Below are 14,550 nucleotides of genomic sequence, written 5' to 3' on the forward strand. Positions count from 1 at the left end.
AGTAAGGATATATTTGTATTCCTCTTTGTCTGCAAAATGCAATTACTGGTGCCAGGCATTTTGTGAAGACCCTGGGCGCAGTAGATAAGCCAAAGGAGAGTGCAGAGAATTGGCAGTGCATTGAGCCAGCTATAAATCTGAGGTATCTTCTGCATGATTGTCTGATTGGGACCTGCAGGTATGCCTCTTTTAGGTCTAAAGTCACAAGCCAAACCTTCTTGCCCAGCATGGGCAGAAGCTGCTGCAGAGTTAACATTTTGAATTTTGGAATATCCAGGAATGTGTTTAGGATAGACAGGTCCAGTATTGGTCTCCAGGCTTTGCCCTTTCTGGGTACCAAGAATAGCCTTGAATAAAATCCTTGTCCCTGCTCTTGCTGTGGTACTTGCTGAATGGCTCTCATGTCCATGAAGGATGAAACTTGTTTTTGTGCCTCTGCCCATTGATTGCGTGGCAGGTCTGGCATACCGTTTGGCCTTGGCAGGGTGTGAAAGTGGAACCTGTAGCCTTGAGAAATTATATTTAAGACCCAGTTGTCCTGGGTGATCATATGCCAATTTTGTGAAAAAAGTGCTAGTTTCCCCCCCAAAGGAGCTGCCAGAAGATAAGTGCTTGGTGCTGGCAGGGGAAAGTCATTGAGACTGTCTCCTGTATGGCTGTGATTTTTCCTCTCCACTTTTGGAGGTAGAAGCGCACCATTGTTTAGACCTGTATGAGCCTTGGGGCTGTGATCTGCCTCTGGGGCATCTGTATCTGCCTTTTTGAGGCCTGTCTGACACTTTAAAGGACCAATTCTTTGTAGGCCAGTTCCTGCTAAATCTGGGAGGCTGTACCTGTAAAAAAATCCTTCACTGTTTGCATAGATTTAGCTTTGTCCTCCATTTTCTTTAACTCTTCTTCTGCTTTAACACCAAACAAGGTATCATGTTGTAATGGAGCATCTAAGAGTTTTGCTTTAACACGATCGGGCAGATTATGTTCTTTTAACCAAGCATGCCTCCTAATGACAGAACCTGTAACTGCAGCCCTGCAGGAGGCTTCTAGAGAATCAAAACCACATTGCAAAGTATGCTTTCCCACTTGTTCAGCTGCATGCAATAAATCCTGCATTTCTTTGTTTTCTGCACATTCTGAATGTCAACATTTTCTGTTTAAGCAGTGACATAAGATATTGCTGATATTTAAGCATATGAAACTGACAATTTAAAGCTCTTACAGCCAAGGTAGCAGAAGTATAAATCTTTTTCCTCCATCTGGTCAGGGCCCTAGAATCCCTATCAGAGGAGATAGGGTTTTTTGCAGTGGAGACCTTGACCCCCTTGGGACCCTGAGAAATAGATTCTGGGTCAGTAGCAGGGTTTTTGTAAAGAAATTTATGTGAATCAGGAACCCTGTAGTATCTGTCTGGCTTAACAGGAGCTGGTGGGTAAAGAGTCAGGAGACAGACCGGACTTTGAAAATACATCTACAATGTCTAAAACAGGAGGAATAGCAAGGGGCCTGTGCTAAGGTAATAAAAGGAAGTCTCTGAGCCTTTTCTTGGATTCTGAGTAATCTTGGCTCTCCCAGTGGAAATGCTCCTTCATAGTATGCAGAGTCTCCCCAAAAGAATAATCCTCAGGAGGAGAGGCTGAAGGGATAGATTCTTCAGCATCAGAATCCTCATAGGGAGGAAGGGAATATTCCTATTCAGAAGAAGAATCAGAGGAAATGGAAACCTGATCTGAAGATTCATATTATATCTCTTGCCTAGGCCTCCTATCAGGAGGGGGATGGGAGCCCCTGATCAAAGTAATTAGGTCTTTGGCCATTTTAAGCATCTGTTTTTTAGGCATGGAGGCCTGTCCAGGAGAATGCTGTACTTGCTTCTTTGTTTTTAGAACTGCTTTAGTCTTTGCCTTTGAAGCTGAAGTTCATTTTACATATAACTGTGTAGGCCTGAAAACACCCTCAGAAGCCAATGCCTGCTCAGCGGCTCCGGACCCATCTGAGGGAATAGATTTCGAGTGTCCAATACCTTGAGTTTCCAGCGGCTAGTCGGCTCCATGTTGGAGTCGGTAGCGGCCTGTGGCTCTGACGTAGCGGGCGTCAGGGGCTGCAAAAGCGCCTCACTGACAACCAGCGACAGGCCTAACAGAAGCCTCATTGGTTTTGGACCTCAGATGCTTGTCCTTTTCTTTTTCTTTGCGCTTTTTATAAACTTCGGTAGTCTGCTGTTCCAATGGCATTATATAATTGAATCTTCTGCCAAAGTAATGAAATACAAAATCGTAGCGACGCTTAATAGTGCATTGGTTAAATCTAGCACAAAACCGACAACTAGCAACGTTGTGGTCAGGGCCTAGGCAAGGAATACAGTAAGAATGAAAATCCTTATGAGGTAATTTGCTTCCCACAAGAAATACAATTATTAACTTTTTCCTGACATCTGTCTGGAGCAAGAAAAAAGTTTCCCCAACGGGGTACTTAGCTTTAATGAAGACTTCAGATCTGAAAATCGAATTTTAAAATCTCAGGAGTCGGCCGACTGGCACTTGCGAACTGCTTTTGCTTCGGGCACTGCGCGGCAAGAAAGACTGAAGAAAATGGTGTCGGCTGCATCTTTTATAACCCTGGCTCACTGACATCAGGGAGGAGGCGACAGCGACCAACGCCGGACCTAGACTTTGGAACTCGGGACGACTGCGGGTAGCCTGCCAGCAGGATAACCCAATTATGACGACTGCAACAGTGAAACACGATGAACATCTGGACATTACCAACATGGGCGACCGGTGTTCCACACCAGAGGTCATATCCTCGGTCAGATCCAACCACAAGCTAATCACCCTCGACATCCACATCCCGCCCCCACCCCCAATAGGGAAACCACTGTAAAAAAAATTTCTCCAAAGACAAATTCATTCTTCTTAAGTCAGAAGTGGGAAACTTCACGACACCCATGCAGACGGACAATAGAGACAAGACTGCTGAATCCTGCACAAATGAACTTTATAAGCACTTACACGAGTGCATGGATCGTGCTATCCCTAACAGATCCAAGATGCTATCTTCCAAAAAAAAGGAAGCCAATCTGGTGGTCCCCTGCCAAAAACAAACTCTACAACAGAAGAAAGAAACTGTTGTAAAAAGAGTAAAATCCCATGATTGGAGAAACTCCCTGGTCAGCCTCAGTAAGAAGCTGAGATCCCTCATAAAATCCTCCAAAGCTAGTTAAGAAAACAAAATCACCACTGATTCTAAAAACAACCACAAAGAGACATAGCCATAGACGAGGGTAAGGTGGTTCACACAGACTATCTATATCTTGACAAGGCTTTTGACATCATCCCCCACTCTGGAATATATAGCTATGTCAAGATCCTCAATGGCAACATTCAGATCTGCTCTGAGTTACAGCACAATGGCAATAAATATACAGAAACAACTGATATTGCCAACATCCTGGCAAATGGGTTCAGTGCTAACTTTAACCCCCTCTCACCCCCTAAAGGGCTCATCTCTACATTGGAAGAATGCAAAGTTTCTGTAATCACGGCTGCACAGGTAAAAACCACACTCTCCAAAGCCAAGAACACAGCATCCATGGGACCTGACAACATCAAAGGCTGCATTCTACATGAACTACAGAATGAACTGGTACCCCACCTAAGCACCATGTTCAATCATAGCCTCACCTCAGGCTTTGCACCCACTGAATGGCGCACAGCAACGGTTTCCCACTCCACTAAGGGGGAGCCACCACAGACCCCAGGAACTACTGCCCCATTAGCCTAACGAGCCTGGTCTGCAAGGCCAGGGAACATATCATGGAAGCTACAAACAAAGACATTGGTAATCTCCAAACTCTGGACCCACCCAGTTTGGGTTTGTAAAAGACAGATCATGTCTACTAAACCTGACAAATTTCTCTGAAGCAGTCACCAAAGCCATAGACGAGGGTAAGGTGGTTCACACAGACTATCTATATCTTGACAAGGCTTTTGCCATCATCCCCCACTCTGGAATTATAGATAAACTCACTAAACTATGTATAAATCCCTACGTCACAAGATGGGTTGCCAAACTGGCTCAATGACAGAACCCACACTGTGAAAGTAGCAGACTCCAAATCCGACTTCAGACCAGTGACAAGTGGAGTACCACAGTGTTCAGTCCTGGGTCCTCTCCTGTTTGGTATCTACTTTTCTTAAGTACAGGCTAACACAGAAGGTATTTGGCTAACGAACTTCGCAGATGATTGCCAAATAGGAGCCATAATCGAAACTCCTAACGATGTGAACATCTTACAAAAAGGCCTCACTGAGACAAATGCCTGTGTCAAAGCCACGGCCTCAAGCTCAATGCCAAAAACTGCACTGTCATCCCCTTTGGTAAAAACTCTGCACCCATGAGCTACCACATAGGTGGTAATCTACTCAACACCGAAAGTGTGATGAGACCTTGGGACACAGATGGACAGTAGTCTCTCCTTTGATAATCACATTGTCACAGTAGTCAGGAAATCCTTCTATGTGGCATACCTCATCTCAAAAGGTTTCTCATCCAGGAAAAAGAGAGGTCATTGTTCCCCTCTACTCGTCACTCAGATCCATTATAGAGTACAATACCCCCTTTGATACGTACCTCACAAGACTTCTACAACTGGAAAGGCCGCAGAAATACCTCACAAACAGGATTACTGGCCTCAAACGGATCCCCATATGCAGACCGTTTCAAACTCCTCCAGCTTTACTCCGTCGTATATTGCCTACTCAGAGGCAATCTCTGCCTAACATAAAAAAGCTGTGTCAAACCCAGAGCTGTTGGACATGCTCCACTTAACGAAATCCCAATCCCTCCGAGCTACATGCTCTAGGGACCTAAACCTCGTCACCACAATAAACAGAACATGCTGGAGGGATAGATTCCTGTCCCAGAGACTTCCCATACTCTGGAACAAACTATCTATCTATATCAAACAAAGCTACTCATTAGCACTCAAAGAAAAATCTTGATGATTCGATGGGAAATAGGAAATTCACCCCAGGGATCACCTCTGTGGCTCTGCTCGACAGGGGCACAGGAAAATAATTTTCTTGGGTGGCGAAAGCCAGGGTACCTTTTTTTGGCTAGGCTTATACAGGCCCTAGGGCCAATAGCCTAGTATCTACCTATGAAACTATGAAGAAAATTATAGGAGAAGACAATATTCTATATGCACACAAGCATCACAGGAAAAGGGTCTAACTTCTGGAGAATGGAAACACTTTGAAAATAAAACAAATTGCTCAATGAAATAAAAATGTTTACATTTTGTGTACTCACATTGATTGCTTCAACTTGTCCAAATTCTTCAAACAGATTGGTCAGCTCCTGCTGTGTGGTCTTCTTATCTATTTGGCCAACCCAAAGTGTTGTGCTGCATACTACATTCCAAAGTGACAAAAAAAAAAATGTGAGAGATATAAGAGGATTTTGTTAAATGCAAATATGATCTTGCCAGCATCCGCACCCCCCCCCCCAAAAAAAAAAAATAAAACTTTTTTTCAAATACTGGTAAAATTCTGCACTGTAAAGTGATGCAGCTAGCATATAAATTTAACACAAAACTGGAAATATGGGACACATCTGGGTAGCATTTTCAGCGTTTCCAAACTATTTCACTCGTACAAGCTGTAATTTTACTGCTCACTAAAAATAAGTAAAGTACAGTTGTGTACACGTACCATAAATGCAGATGTTCGAGTGTATTCACTGTTGCAGTCATTACATTAGGGTAATCTGCTGGCAGGTTGCCCTCAGTCGGCCTGAATTCCAAAGCCTTGGGTTCTGTGTCGGTTGCTGTCCTCTCTTCCATGACGTCAGGTGGTCAGGTGTATAAAACATGCAGCAGACGCCATTTTCTTTAGTTTTTCTTGTCCCCAATGCCCCCAAAAAGGTAGCAATATTTTATATTTATATATATATATATATATATATATATATATATATATATATATACACATACATATATATAAATACATGCATCAATATAAACTTTACCTTCATCTACAAGCAAATACACCACATAGGTTGTAAAAGATAATGAAGGAAAAATAAACTTCAGAATAACAGGAAGATGGCGGGAGGGTAACCTGAACTGAAACAGTGAATACACTCGAACATCTATATTTTTTTTTTTAAATGTACACAACTGTACTATGTTCTTCGTGTTTCACTGTTGCAGTCATTACATTTGGGTAGAATCCCAAAGCTATGGTTGGGAGGCTGGAGCTAAACAGCATTAGGTGCGGCTATAAGGCCCTGCAGCACTGCAGTGGCAAAGCCTGCCATGGACTTAGAGTAGAGAGGCAAATGGTAATGCTTTGTAAAGGTGTGAACAGAACTCCAAGTAGAAGCCTCTAGAATGTCTTTGGTTGGTACTCCTCTGAGAAAGGCTGCTGAAGTAGCTGCAGCTCTGATGGAATGAGACCTAATGCCCTTGGTCACAGGTTTACCATGGTGTAAGTAGCAGAAACGGATGCAGTGGCTTATCCACTTTGAAGCTGTCTACTTTGAAATAGCCTTTCCTTCTGATCCTGCAGCATATGACACTAGTAATTGCTCAGTTTTTCTTAGAGTTGTAGTCCTGCTCAAGTAGAATTCTCAGCTGTCTGTGTACATCCAAGGAATGCAGAATTCTCTCCCCTTTGTTCTGCGGATTTGGATAAAAAGTTGGCAAATGAATTGTTTGGTTAAGAGCCACACTGGAAACCATCTTAGGCATAAAAGTAGGATTTGTCCTCAGAGACACCCTGTCCAGGTAAAATATGATAAAAGGCTCTACAGCCAAGAGGGCCTGTAGCTCTGAAACTCTTCTTGCAGAAGTAATTGCTAATAAAAGAGCCGTCTTCCATGATAAGAACTTTACATCAGCGGTAACAGCTGGTTCAAATGGAGGCAGGGTGAGCTTTTCCAACACATAATTGAGGTCCCATGCAGGTAATGGTGATCGTCTAGGGGGCCTTAAATTTGACTCCTCTAAGATACTGCTTTAGTAAAGGATGAGAAAATATTGGTGGCTCTGTGTTGTAATGAGTCAAAATGGCAGAGGCATGGATTTCGATTGATGAGAAAGATAGGCCTTTGTCAAGCATCTCAGTTAAGTATTGTAATATCTGAGGAATATTTGGTTCTGCTGTATCAGTTCCTTGTGCTCGATTCCAAGCACAGAATCTCTTCCACTTGTCAGCATAAGATTTTCTAGTACTAGGCCTTCTGCCTTCCAAAATGGCATCCATCAAAGCTTTACTGAGAGGTGTTGTTTGTATGATTATATGATTAGCCATGCTGCCAGGTTTAGAGTCTGTAGTTGATTGTGAAGGATCTGATTGTTTTGCTGGGACAGTAGTTGTGGTCTTTGAGGCAAGGTCCATGCTGGGTATTGAGACAAGTTCCTTAGGATTGGGTACCAGTATTAGTGGGGCCAGTCCGGGGCAATTAATATCATCTTTGGCTTCTCTTGTCTGACTTTTAGGAGGACCTTGGGTAGAAGGGGCAGAGGAGGAAAGGCATAAACTGATAGGTTTTTCCAACTGAAGGATAGGGCGTCCACTTTCCATGCTTGTTTGTGATAAGTCCTTGTGCAGAATCTTTTCAATTTATAATTTTGAGGAGAGGAAAATAGATCTATGTCTGGGCTCCCCCATTTCTCTGTTATCATGCTGAAGACTTGTGGATTTAGTTTCCAGTCGTGAGGATCCATAAGGTTTCTGCTTAAATCGTCTGCCAGAGTGTTCTGTTTTCCTGGCAGGAATTGGGCTTGAAGATGTATTTGGTAGGTCAAAGCTGTGTCCACAGTGCCATGGCTAATCTGCAAAGGGGGTATGAGTGTGTGCCCCCTTGCTTGTTTATATACCACATGACTGTGGTGTTGTCTGTCTTTATCAGTAGTTGTCCTGGATGAAGTAAGTCCTTGAAGGCTGTTAGGGCATTTTGAACAGCTAGCATCTCTTTCTGGTTGATATGTAGATGGCATTTGTTTTGGTGCTCATATGCCCTGAATGCATCTTCCTGCCATGTGGGCCCCCCAGGCATAATCTGATGCATCTGTTAAGGTTTGGCTGGCAGGGGGTTGAGTGAAGGGCCGTCCCATGTTTTTGTGACAGGCCTTTGCCCACCACAGAAATTCCTGTTGCAGGCAGGGAATGAGAGAAATCATTCTTTCCAGACTGTGTGAATGTTGACTCCATAAACTTTTTAGGTACCACTGAAGTTTCCTCATATGCAGTCTTGCATATGGAATTAGTAGGATGCAGGATGCCATGAAGCCCAGAGCCTGCAGAATTTGTCTTGCAGAAGACTGGGTTTTGTTGCCATCAGTTTGAAGTAAGTAGTCAGGTGCCTTTGTTTGTCTGGTGTAAAGTAAGCCATCTGGGCAGTTGTATTCAAGCTTGCACCAAGGAATGTTACCTTTTGAGAGGGTACCAGTTGTGATTTGTTTTCGTTTATTGTATACCCTAGGCATGTTAGAAGCCTTTTCACAAAAGTACAATTTTGTACCTACCATAAATGTAGATGTTCCGAGTGTTCACCCTGCTGCAGTCATCACACTTGGGTTATCCTGTCGTCAGTTGGTCCCGCAGTCAGCCTGAATTCCAAAGTCTTGGTCCGGCGTTGGTTGCTGTCGCCTCTTCCCTGACGTCAGTGCGCCAGGGGTATATATAATGCAACAGACACCATTTCCTTCAGTTTTTTTTGCCCCAAATGTCAGGTGCCCCCAAAAAGGTGGTCAGAGTTAGTACCAAATGGAGTGAACACTGCACAAACACAAAATCCCTTCAGCTATAAGCAAATACATCAGTAAGGCATAGAAGAGATTTTGCCAGTAGATCAGAGAGGATGGAGGGAGGGTAACCTGGACTGCAGCAGGGTGAACACTCGAACATCTACATTTGTGGTAGGTACAAAACTGTACAATGTTCATCGTGTTACCCTGCTGCAGTCATCACACTTGGGTTGAATCCCAAAGCTAAGGTAGGGGGGGAGGTATCACAGAGGGTTAGTGGAGGCAATAAGGCCCTGCAGAACTGCAGTGGCGAAGCCCGCCCTGGACTTAGAGTAAAGAGGTAAGTGATAGTGTTTGGTAAAGGTGTGTACTGAACTCCAAGTTGCAGTATTTCCTTGGTTGGAACCCCCTGAGAAAGGCTGCAGAGGTAGCTGTTGCCCTGGTAGAGTGGGATCTAATGGTAGCAGGAACTGGTTTCCCATGATGGGTATAGCAGAAACGTATGCAATGACCTATCCACTTAGAAATGGTTTGCTTAGATATAGCCTTCCCTTGAGAAGCTGCAGCATAGGATACAAAGAGCTGGTCAGTTTTTCTGAAAGCCTTAGTTTTGTCCAAGTAGTAACGAAGCTGCCTGTGAATGTCCAAGGAATGCAGGAGTCTCTCACCTTTGTTCTGTGGATTGGGGAAGAAGGTGGGTAAGTGGATGGTTTGATTTAAAGCTACACTGGAAACCACCTTAGGCATAAAGGAAGGATTAGTTCATAGAAAAACTCTTGTCTTGATGAAAAATGAGGAAAGGTTCCACTGCCATTAGTGCCTGTAGCTCTGAGACTCTCCTAGCTGAAGTTATTGCTAGGAGCAGGGCAGTCTTCCATGATAGGAACTGAAGATCTGCAGAGAAAACTGGTTCAAAGGGAGGTAGCGTTAGTTTTTCCAGAACAAAGTTGAGGTCCCATGTTGGTGTAGGAGCTCTCCTGGGTGGTCTAATGTTTTTTGCCGCTCTGAGGAACTGCCTTAGAAGAGGATGTGAAAATAAAGGTGGATCCGTGTTGTAGTGAGCTGAAATAGCTGAAGCATGGATTTTAACTGAGGAAAAGGAAAGTCCTTTGTGCAACATCTCAGCTAAATACTGTAGAATGTGAGGCATGTGAGGCTGAATTGTGTCTTGGCCTTTAGCTTGGTTCCAGGCACAAAACCTTTTCCATTTGTCCGAGTAAGCCTTCCCGGTGCTTGGCCTCCTTGCTTCCAGAATAACATCCAGAACTGCTTGTGAAAGATGAGCTGGTTGGATGTTTAGTTGATTTGCCATGCAGCCAGATTTAAAGTTTTGAGCTGGCTGTGAAGAATCTGTTTGTTTTGTTGTGTGAGCAAATGGGGTATTTGAGGCAATATCCATGGTGGGCTGTGGGCCATATTTTTCAATAGCGGGTACCAGTGCTGGCGTGGCCAGTATGGGGCTATGAGACTCAATCGTGGTCTCTCCTTTTTGACCTTCAAAAGAACCTTTGTGAGGAGAGGTAATGGAGGGAAGGCATATGCGGTCAGGTTTTTCCAACTGAAAGAGAGAGAATCCACTTTCCATGCTTGATGGTGGAATGTCCTTGTACAAAATTTTGTCAGTTGGTAGTTTTGAGGACTGGCAAACAGGTCTATATTTCGAAGGCCCCATTTTTGAGTTATCATTGCAAATATTTGTGGATCTAGTTTCCACTCGTGGGGATCTTTGATGTTTCTGCTGAGGTAGTCTGCCAATGTGTTCTTCTGTCCTGGCAGGAACTGAGTTTGTAACTGGACTTGGTAGGCCAGAGCTGTGTTCCATAAGATCATTGCTTGCCTGCATAGAGGTTAGGAATGTGTACCCCCTTGTTTGTTTATGTACCACATCACTGTGGTGTTGTCTGTCTTTATTGCAAGTTGTCCTGGATGTAATAGATCCTTGAAGGCTGTCAGAGCTTTCTGTACAGTTAGCATCTCTTTTTGATTTATGTGCAGATTTCTTTGATCTGCAGTCCATAGGCCTTGAATGCATTGTCCTGCCATGTGTGCCCCCCAGGCGTAGTCTGAAGCATCTGTTGTGATAGTCTGCCTGGCTGGGGGGCAAGGTGAAAGGCTGACCCTTGTTGAAGTGACATGCCTGTGACCACCATAGGAATTCCTGTTGTACGCAGGGAATGAGAGATATCATTGTGTCCAAGCTGTGGCTGTGTTGAGACCATACGCTTTTTAGGTACCACTGTAATTTCCTCATATGCAGCTTTGCAAATGGTATTATTAGTATGCAAGATCCCAAAGCCTGCATAATTTTTCTTGCAGTTAATTGGGTCTTTGTTGCCATTGTCTTGAAATATTGAGTCAGTTGTAGTTGCTTGTCTGGCGTTAGATAAGCCTTCTGGGCCGTTGTATTCAAGCTGGCACCCAGGAATGTCATTTTTTGTGAGGGTACTAGTTTTGACTTCTTTTCGTTTACTGTGTACCCCAGGCAGTTTAGTAGATGCTTTATAAAGGCCAGATGATGTAAGAGAATGTCTTTGCTTTCTGCTTGGATGAGGCAGTCGTCCAGGTATGGATATATTTGAATTCCTCTGTCTGCAGTATGCAATTACTGGTGCCAGGCATTTTGTGAAAACTCTGGGCGGAGTAGAAAAGCCAAAGGGCAGTGCAGAGAATTGGTAATGGGTTGAACCTGCAATGAAACGGAGGTATCTTCTGCAACTTTGTCTGATAGGGACATGCAGGTATGCCTCCTTGAGGTCCAACGTTACTAGCCATGCTTCCTCGCCCAACATGGGAAGTAGCTGCTGTAGTGTTAGTATCTTAAATTTGGGTACTTGTAAGTAAGTGTTTAGAATTGAAAGGTCCAGAATTGGTCTCCAAGCATTGTCCTTTCTGGGTACTAGAAAGAGCCTTGAGTAAAATCCTTGGCCTTGCTCTCGAGTTGGTACCCGTTGAATGGCTCTCATGGCCATGAGAGCTATAATTTGTTTTTGTGCCTCCGTCCATTAATTTTGTGGCAGGTTTGGCATTCCTCTCTTCATTGGCAAGATGTGAAAGTGGAATCTGTATCCTTGTAAAATTATGTCTAGGACCCATTTGTCCTTTGTGACAATGTGCCAGTTGTCTGCAAAAAGTGCGAGTCTCTCTCTCCCCCCCCCCCCCAAGGGGGCTGCCAAGAGAGTATTGCTTGGCCAGATGAGGTGCAAGTCATTGAGTCTGCCTTCTGGTGGATTGAGACCCGTCTTCTACTCCCTTCTGTGTTGTAGTGCCCCAACGGCGAGGTCTATACTGGGCTTGTGGTTGTCCTCTGCCCCTTGGGCGTCTGTATTTACCCCTCTGCGGTCTGTCAGTGGCTGGAAAGGACCAATTTTTTGTTGGCCAGTTTCTGCTGAAGCGAGGGGGTTGTACTTGTAGGAAATCTTTGACTGCCTGCATAGATTTTGCCTTATCTTCCATTTTCTTTAAAACTTCTTCTGCTTTAACTCCAAAAAGAACATCCTGCTGCAAGGGAGCATCTAGTAGTTTTGCTTTAACATGATCAGGCAGAGTTTGTTCCTTTAACCAAGCATGCCTATGTATAACAGACCCAGTGACAGCTGCTCTGCAGGAGGCCTCCAAAGAATCAAACCCACATCATAAGGTATGTTTGCCCACCTGCTCAGTGGCGTGCAACAGATCCTGTACTTCTTTCAATTCAGATTGTTGAGGGAGAGTGGTTATTCTTTGCTTTAACTGAGATTAGAAATTGCTGATACTTAAGCATATGAAATTGACAATTCAGTGCCCCCATAGCTAGTGTGGCTGAGGTGTAAACCTTTTTCCCCCCACCTGTCTAGTGCTCTGGAATCCCTCTCAGAAGGTACTGGGTTTTTAGCCATAGAAGCCTTAACCCCCTTGGGACCCTGGGAGATGGTCTCTGGGTCAGCTACTGGGCTTTTGTAAAGAAATATGTGGGAATCAGGCACTCTGTAGTATCTGTCAGGCTTAGCCGGAGCAGGAGGTAGAGAGTCTGGGTTGAAACTGGATTCTAAATAGACATCATCCACAATGTCCAAAACTGGTGGGATGGTAAGTGGTCTGTGTTGGGGGAGTAAAAGTAACTCTCTGAGCCTTTTCTTTGAATCAGAGCAGTCTTGACCTTCCCAGTGAAAATGTTCCCTCATAGTGTGTAAAGTTTCCCCAAAGGAGTAGTCTTCAGGAGGAGAAGCTGAGGGAATAGAGAGTCCTCAGCATCAGAATCTTCATAAGGAGAGAAGGAATAGTCTTGGTCCTCAGAGGAGTCTGAAGAAATGGACATTTGCTCAGAGGAAGCATAATCTTCCTCTTGTCTAGGCCTTTGTCAGGAGGGGGCTGTGAACCCCTGATTAAAGAAATCAAATATTCAGCCATTTTGAGCATCTGTTTCTTAGGCATAGGGCCTTGAACAGGAGACTGAAGTGCAGTCCTTTTAGATTTAGAAGGAGTGTTCGACTTAGAAATCGTTTTAATGGTGAGAGTTGTCGGTCTGAAAATGCCTTCAGAAACCAATGGCGTTTCTGTAGCACCGACGTCTTTTAAAGCAAAGTCGTCGGAAGGGCCTGAAGTAAAAAGCTGCATCGGCCTGGTACATTCCATCAAAATTTCCGTAGCGGTCTCGGGTTCCAGGTCTGTGGCAGTCAGGGCTGCGGGGCTTCACTGAGGACCGGAGAACCGAGGCCTTGGAATCTGGCTTAGGCCTGGGCTGCCTGTCCTTATCCCTGCATTTTTTGTGCACACCGGTAGTCGGTTGCTCCGACGGCATGGTGTAGTTAAATTTCCTACCGAAGTAGTGTTGTGCGAAATCAAAGCGTCTTTTAATAGTACGCTTATTAAACCTAGCACAAAACCGACAAGAAGTGACGTTGTGGTCTGGGCCTAGGCAAGGTATGCAAAAAGAATGAAAATCCTTATGAGGTATTTGCTTCCCACAAGAAACACAATTATTAACTTTTTCTGACATCGGTCTGAGGCAAGAAAAGTTTCTCCAATGGGGTACTTAGCTTTATAGAAGACTTCGGTCTGAAATTCGAATTCGAAAATCTCAGGAGTCGGCTGACCGGCACTTGCGAACTGCTTCTGCTTCGGGCACCACGCGGCAAGAAAGACTGAAGGAAATGGCGTCGGTTGCATTATATATACCCCTGGCGCACTGACATCAGGGAAGAGGCGACAGCAACCGACGCCGGACCAAGACTTTGGAATTCCGGCCGACTGCGGGACCGCCTGACGACAGGATAACCCAAGTGTGATGACTGCAGCAGGGTAACACGATGAACATCGCCAGGTGTCGAAGAAGAGTGTCCTTGTTCTCTGCTTGAATGAGACAGGTGTCCAAGTAAGGATATATTTGTATACTACTTTGTCTGCAAAATGCAATTACTGGTGCCAGGCACTTTGTAAAGACCCTGGGCGCAGTATTTAAGCCAAAGGGCAGTGCAGAGAATTGGTAATGCATTAATGCAGCCTTGAATCTGAGGTATCTTCTGCACGATTGCCTTATTGGGACATGCAGGTATGCCTCTGTTAGGTCTAATGTCACCAGCCAAGCATTCTTGCCCAGCATGGGCAGAAGCTGCTGCAAAGTCAGCATTTTGAATTTTGGAATGTCCAGGTTGTTGTGTCTTTCGGCTTTTACTGGTACTGGTTGAATGGCCCCCATATCCGTGAGGGACGTAACCTGTTTCTGTGCCTCTGCCCATTGTTTTGTGGGCAGATCTGGCCAACTGTTTGCCATTGGCAGAGTGTGGAAATTGAATCTGTATCCCTGTGATACTATGTTTAGTACC

The 14,550-nt window shown here is 44.5% G+C and overlaps 1 protein-coding gene across 1 annotated transcript in view; it reads right to left on the reverse strand.

Moving 5' to 3' along the window:
* The window catches only part of SCAF8 (SR-related CTD associated factor 8), a 1,875,331-nt gene that overhangs the window by 505,929 nt on the left and 1,354,852 nt on the right, over positions 1–14,550 (reverse strand). The window contains exon 15 of the mRNA XM_044063383.1: positions 5,308–5,408. Within this exon, the coding sequence (XP_043919318.1) occupies positions 5,308–5,408 (101 nt within the window). The remainder of the gene's footprint in view (positions 1–5,307; positions 5,409–14,550) is intronic.

Source organism: Protopterus annectens, chromosome 1.part0 (genome assembly GCF_019279795.1).
Source record: "Protopterus annectens isolate FY-2018-M chromosome 1.part0, PAN1.0, whole genome shotgun sequence".
In the NCBI taxonomy this organism is placed as follows: domain Eukaryota; kingdom Metazoa; phylum Chordata; order Ceratodontiformes; family Protopteridae; genus Protopterus; species Protopterus annectens.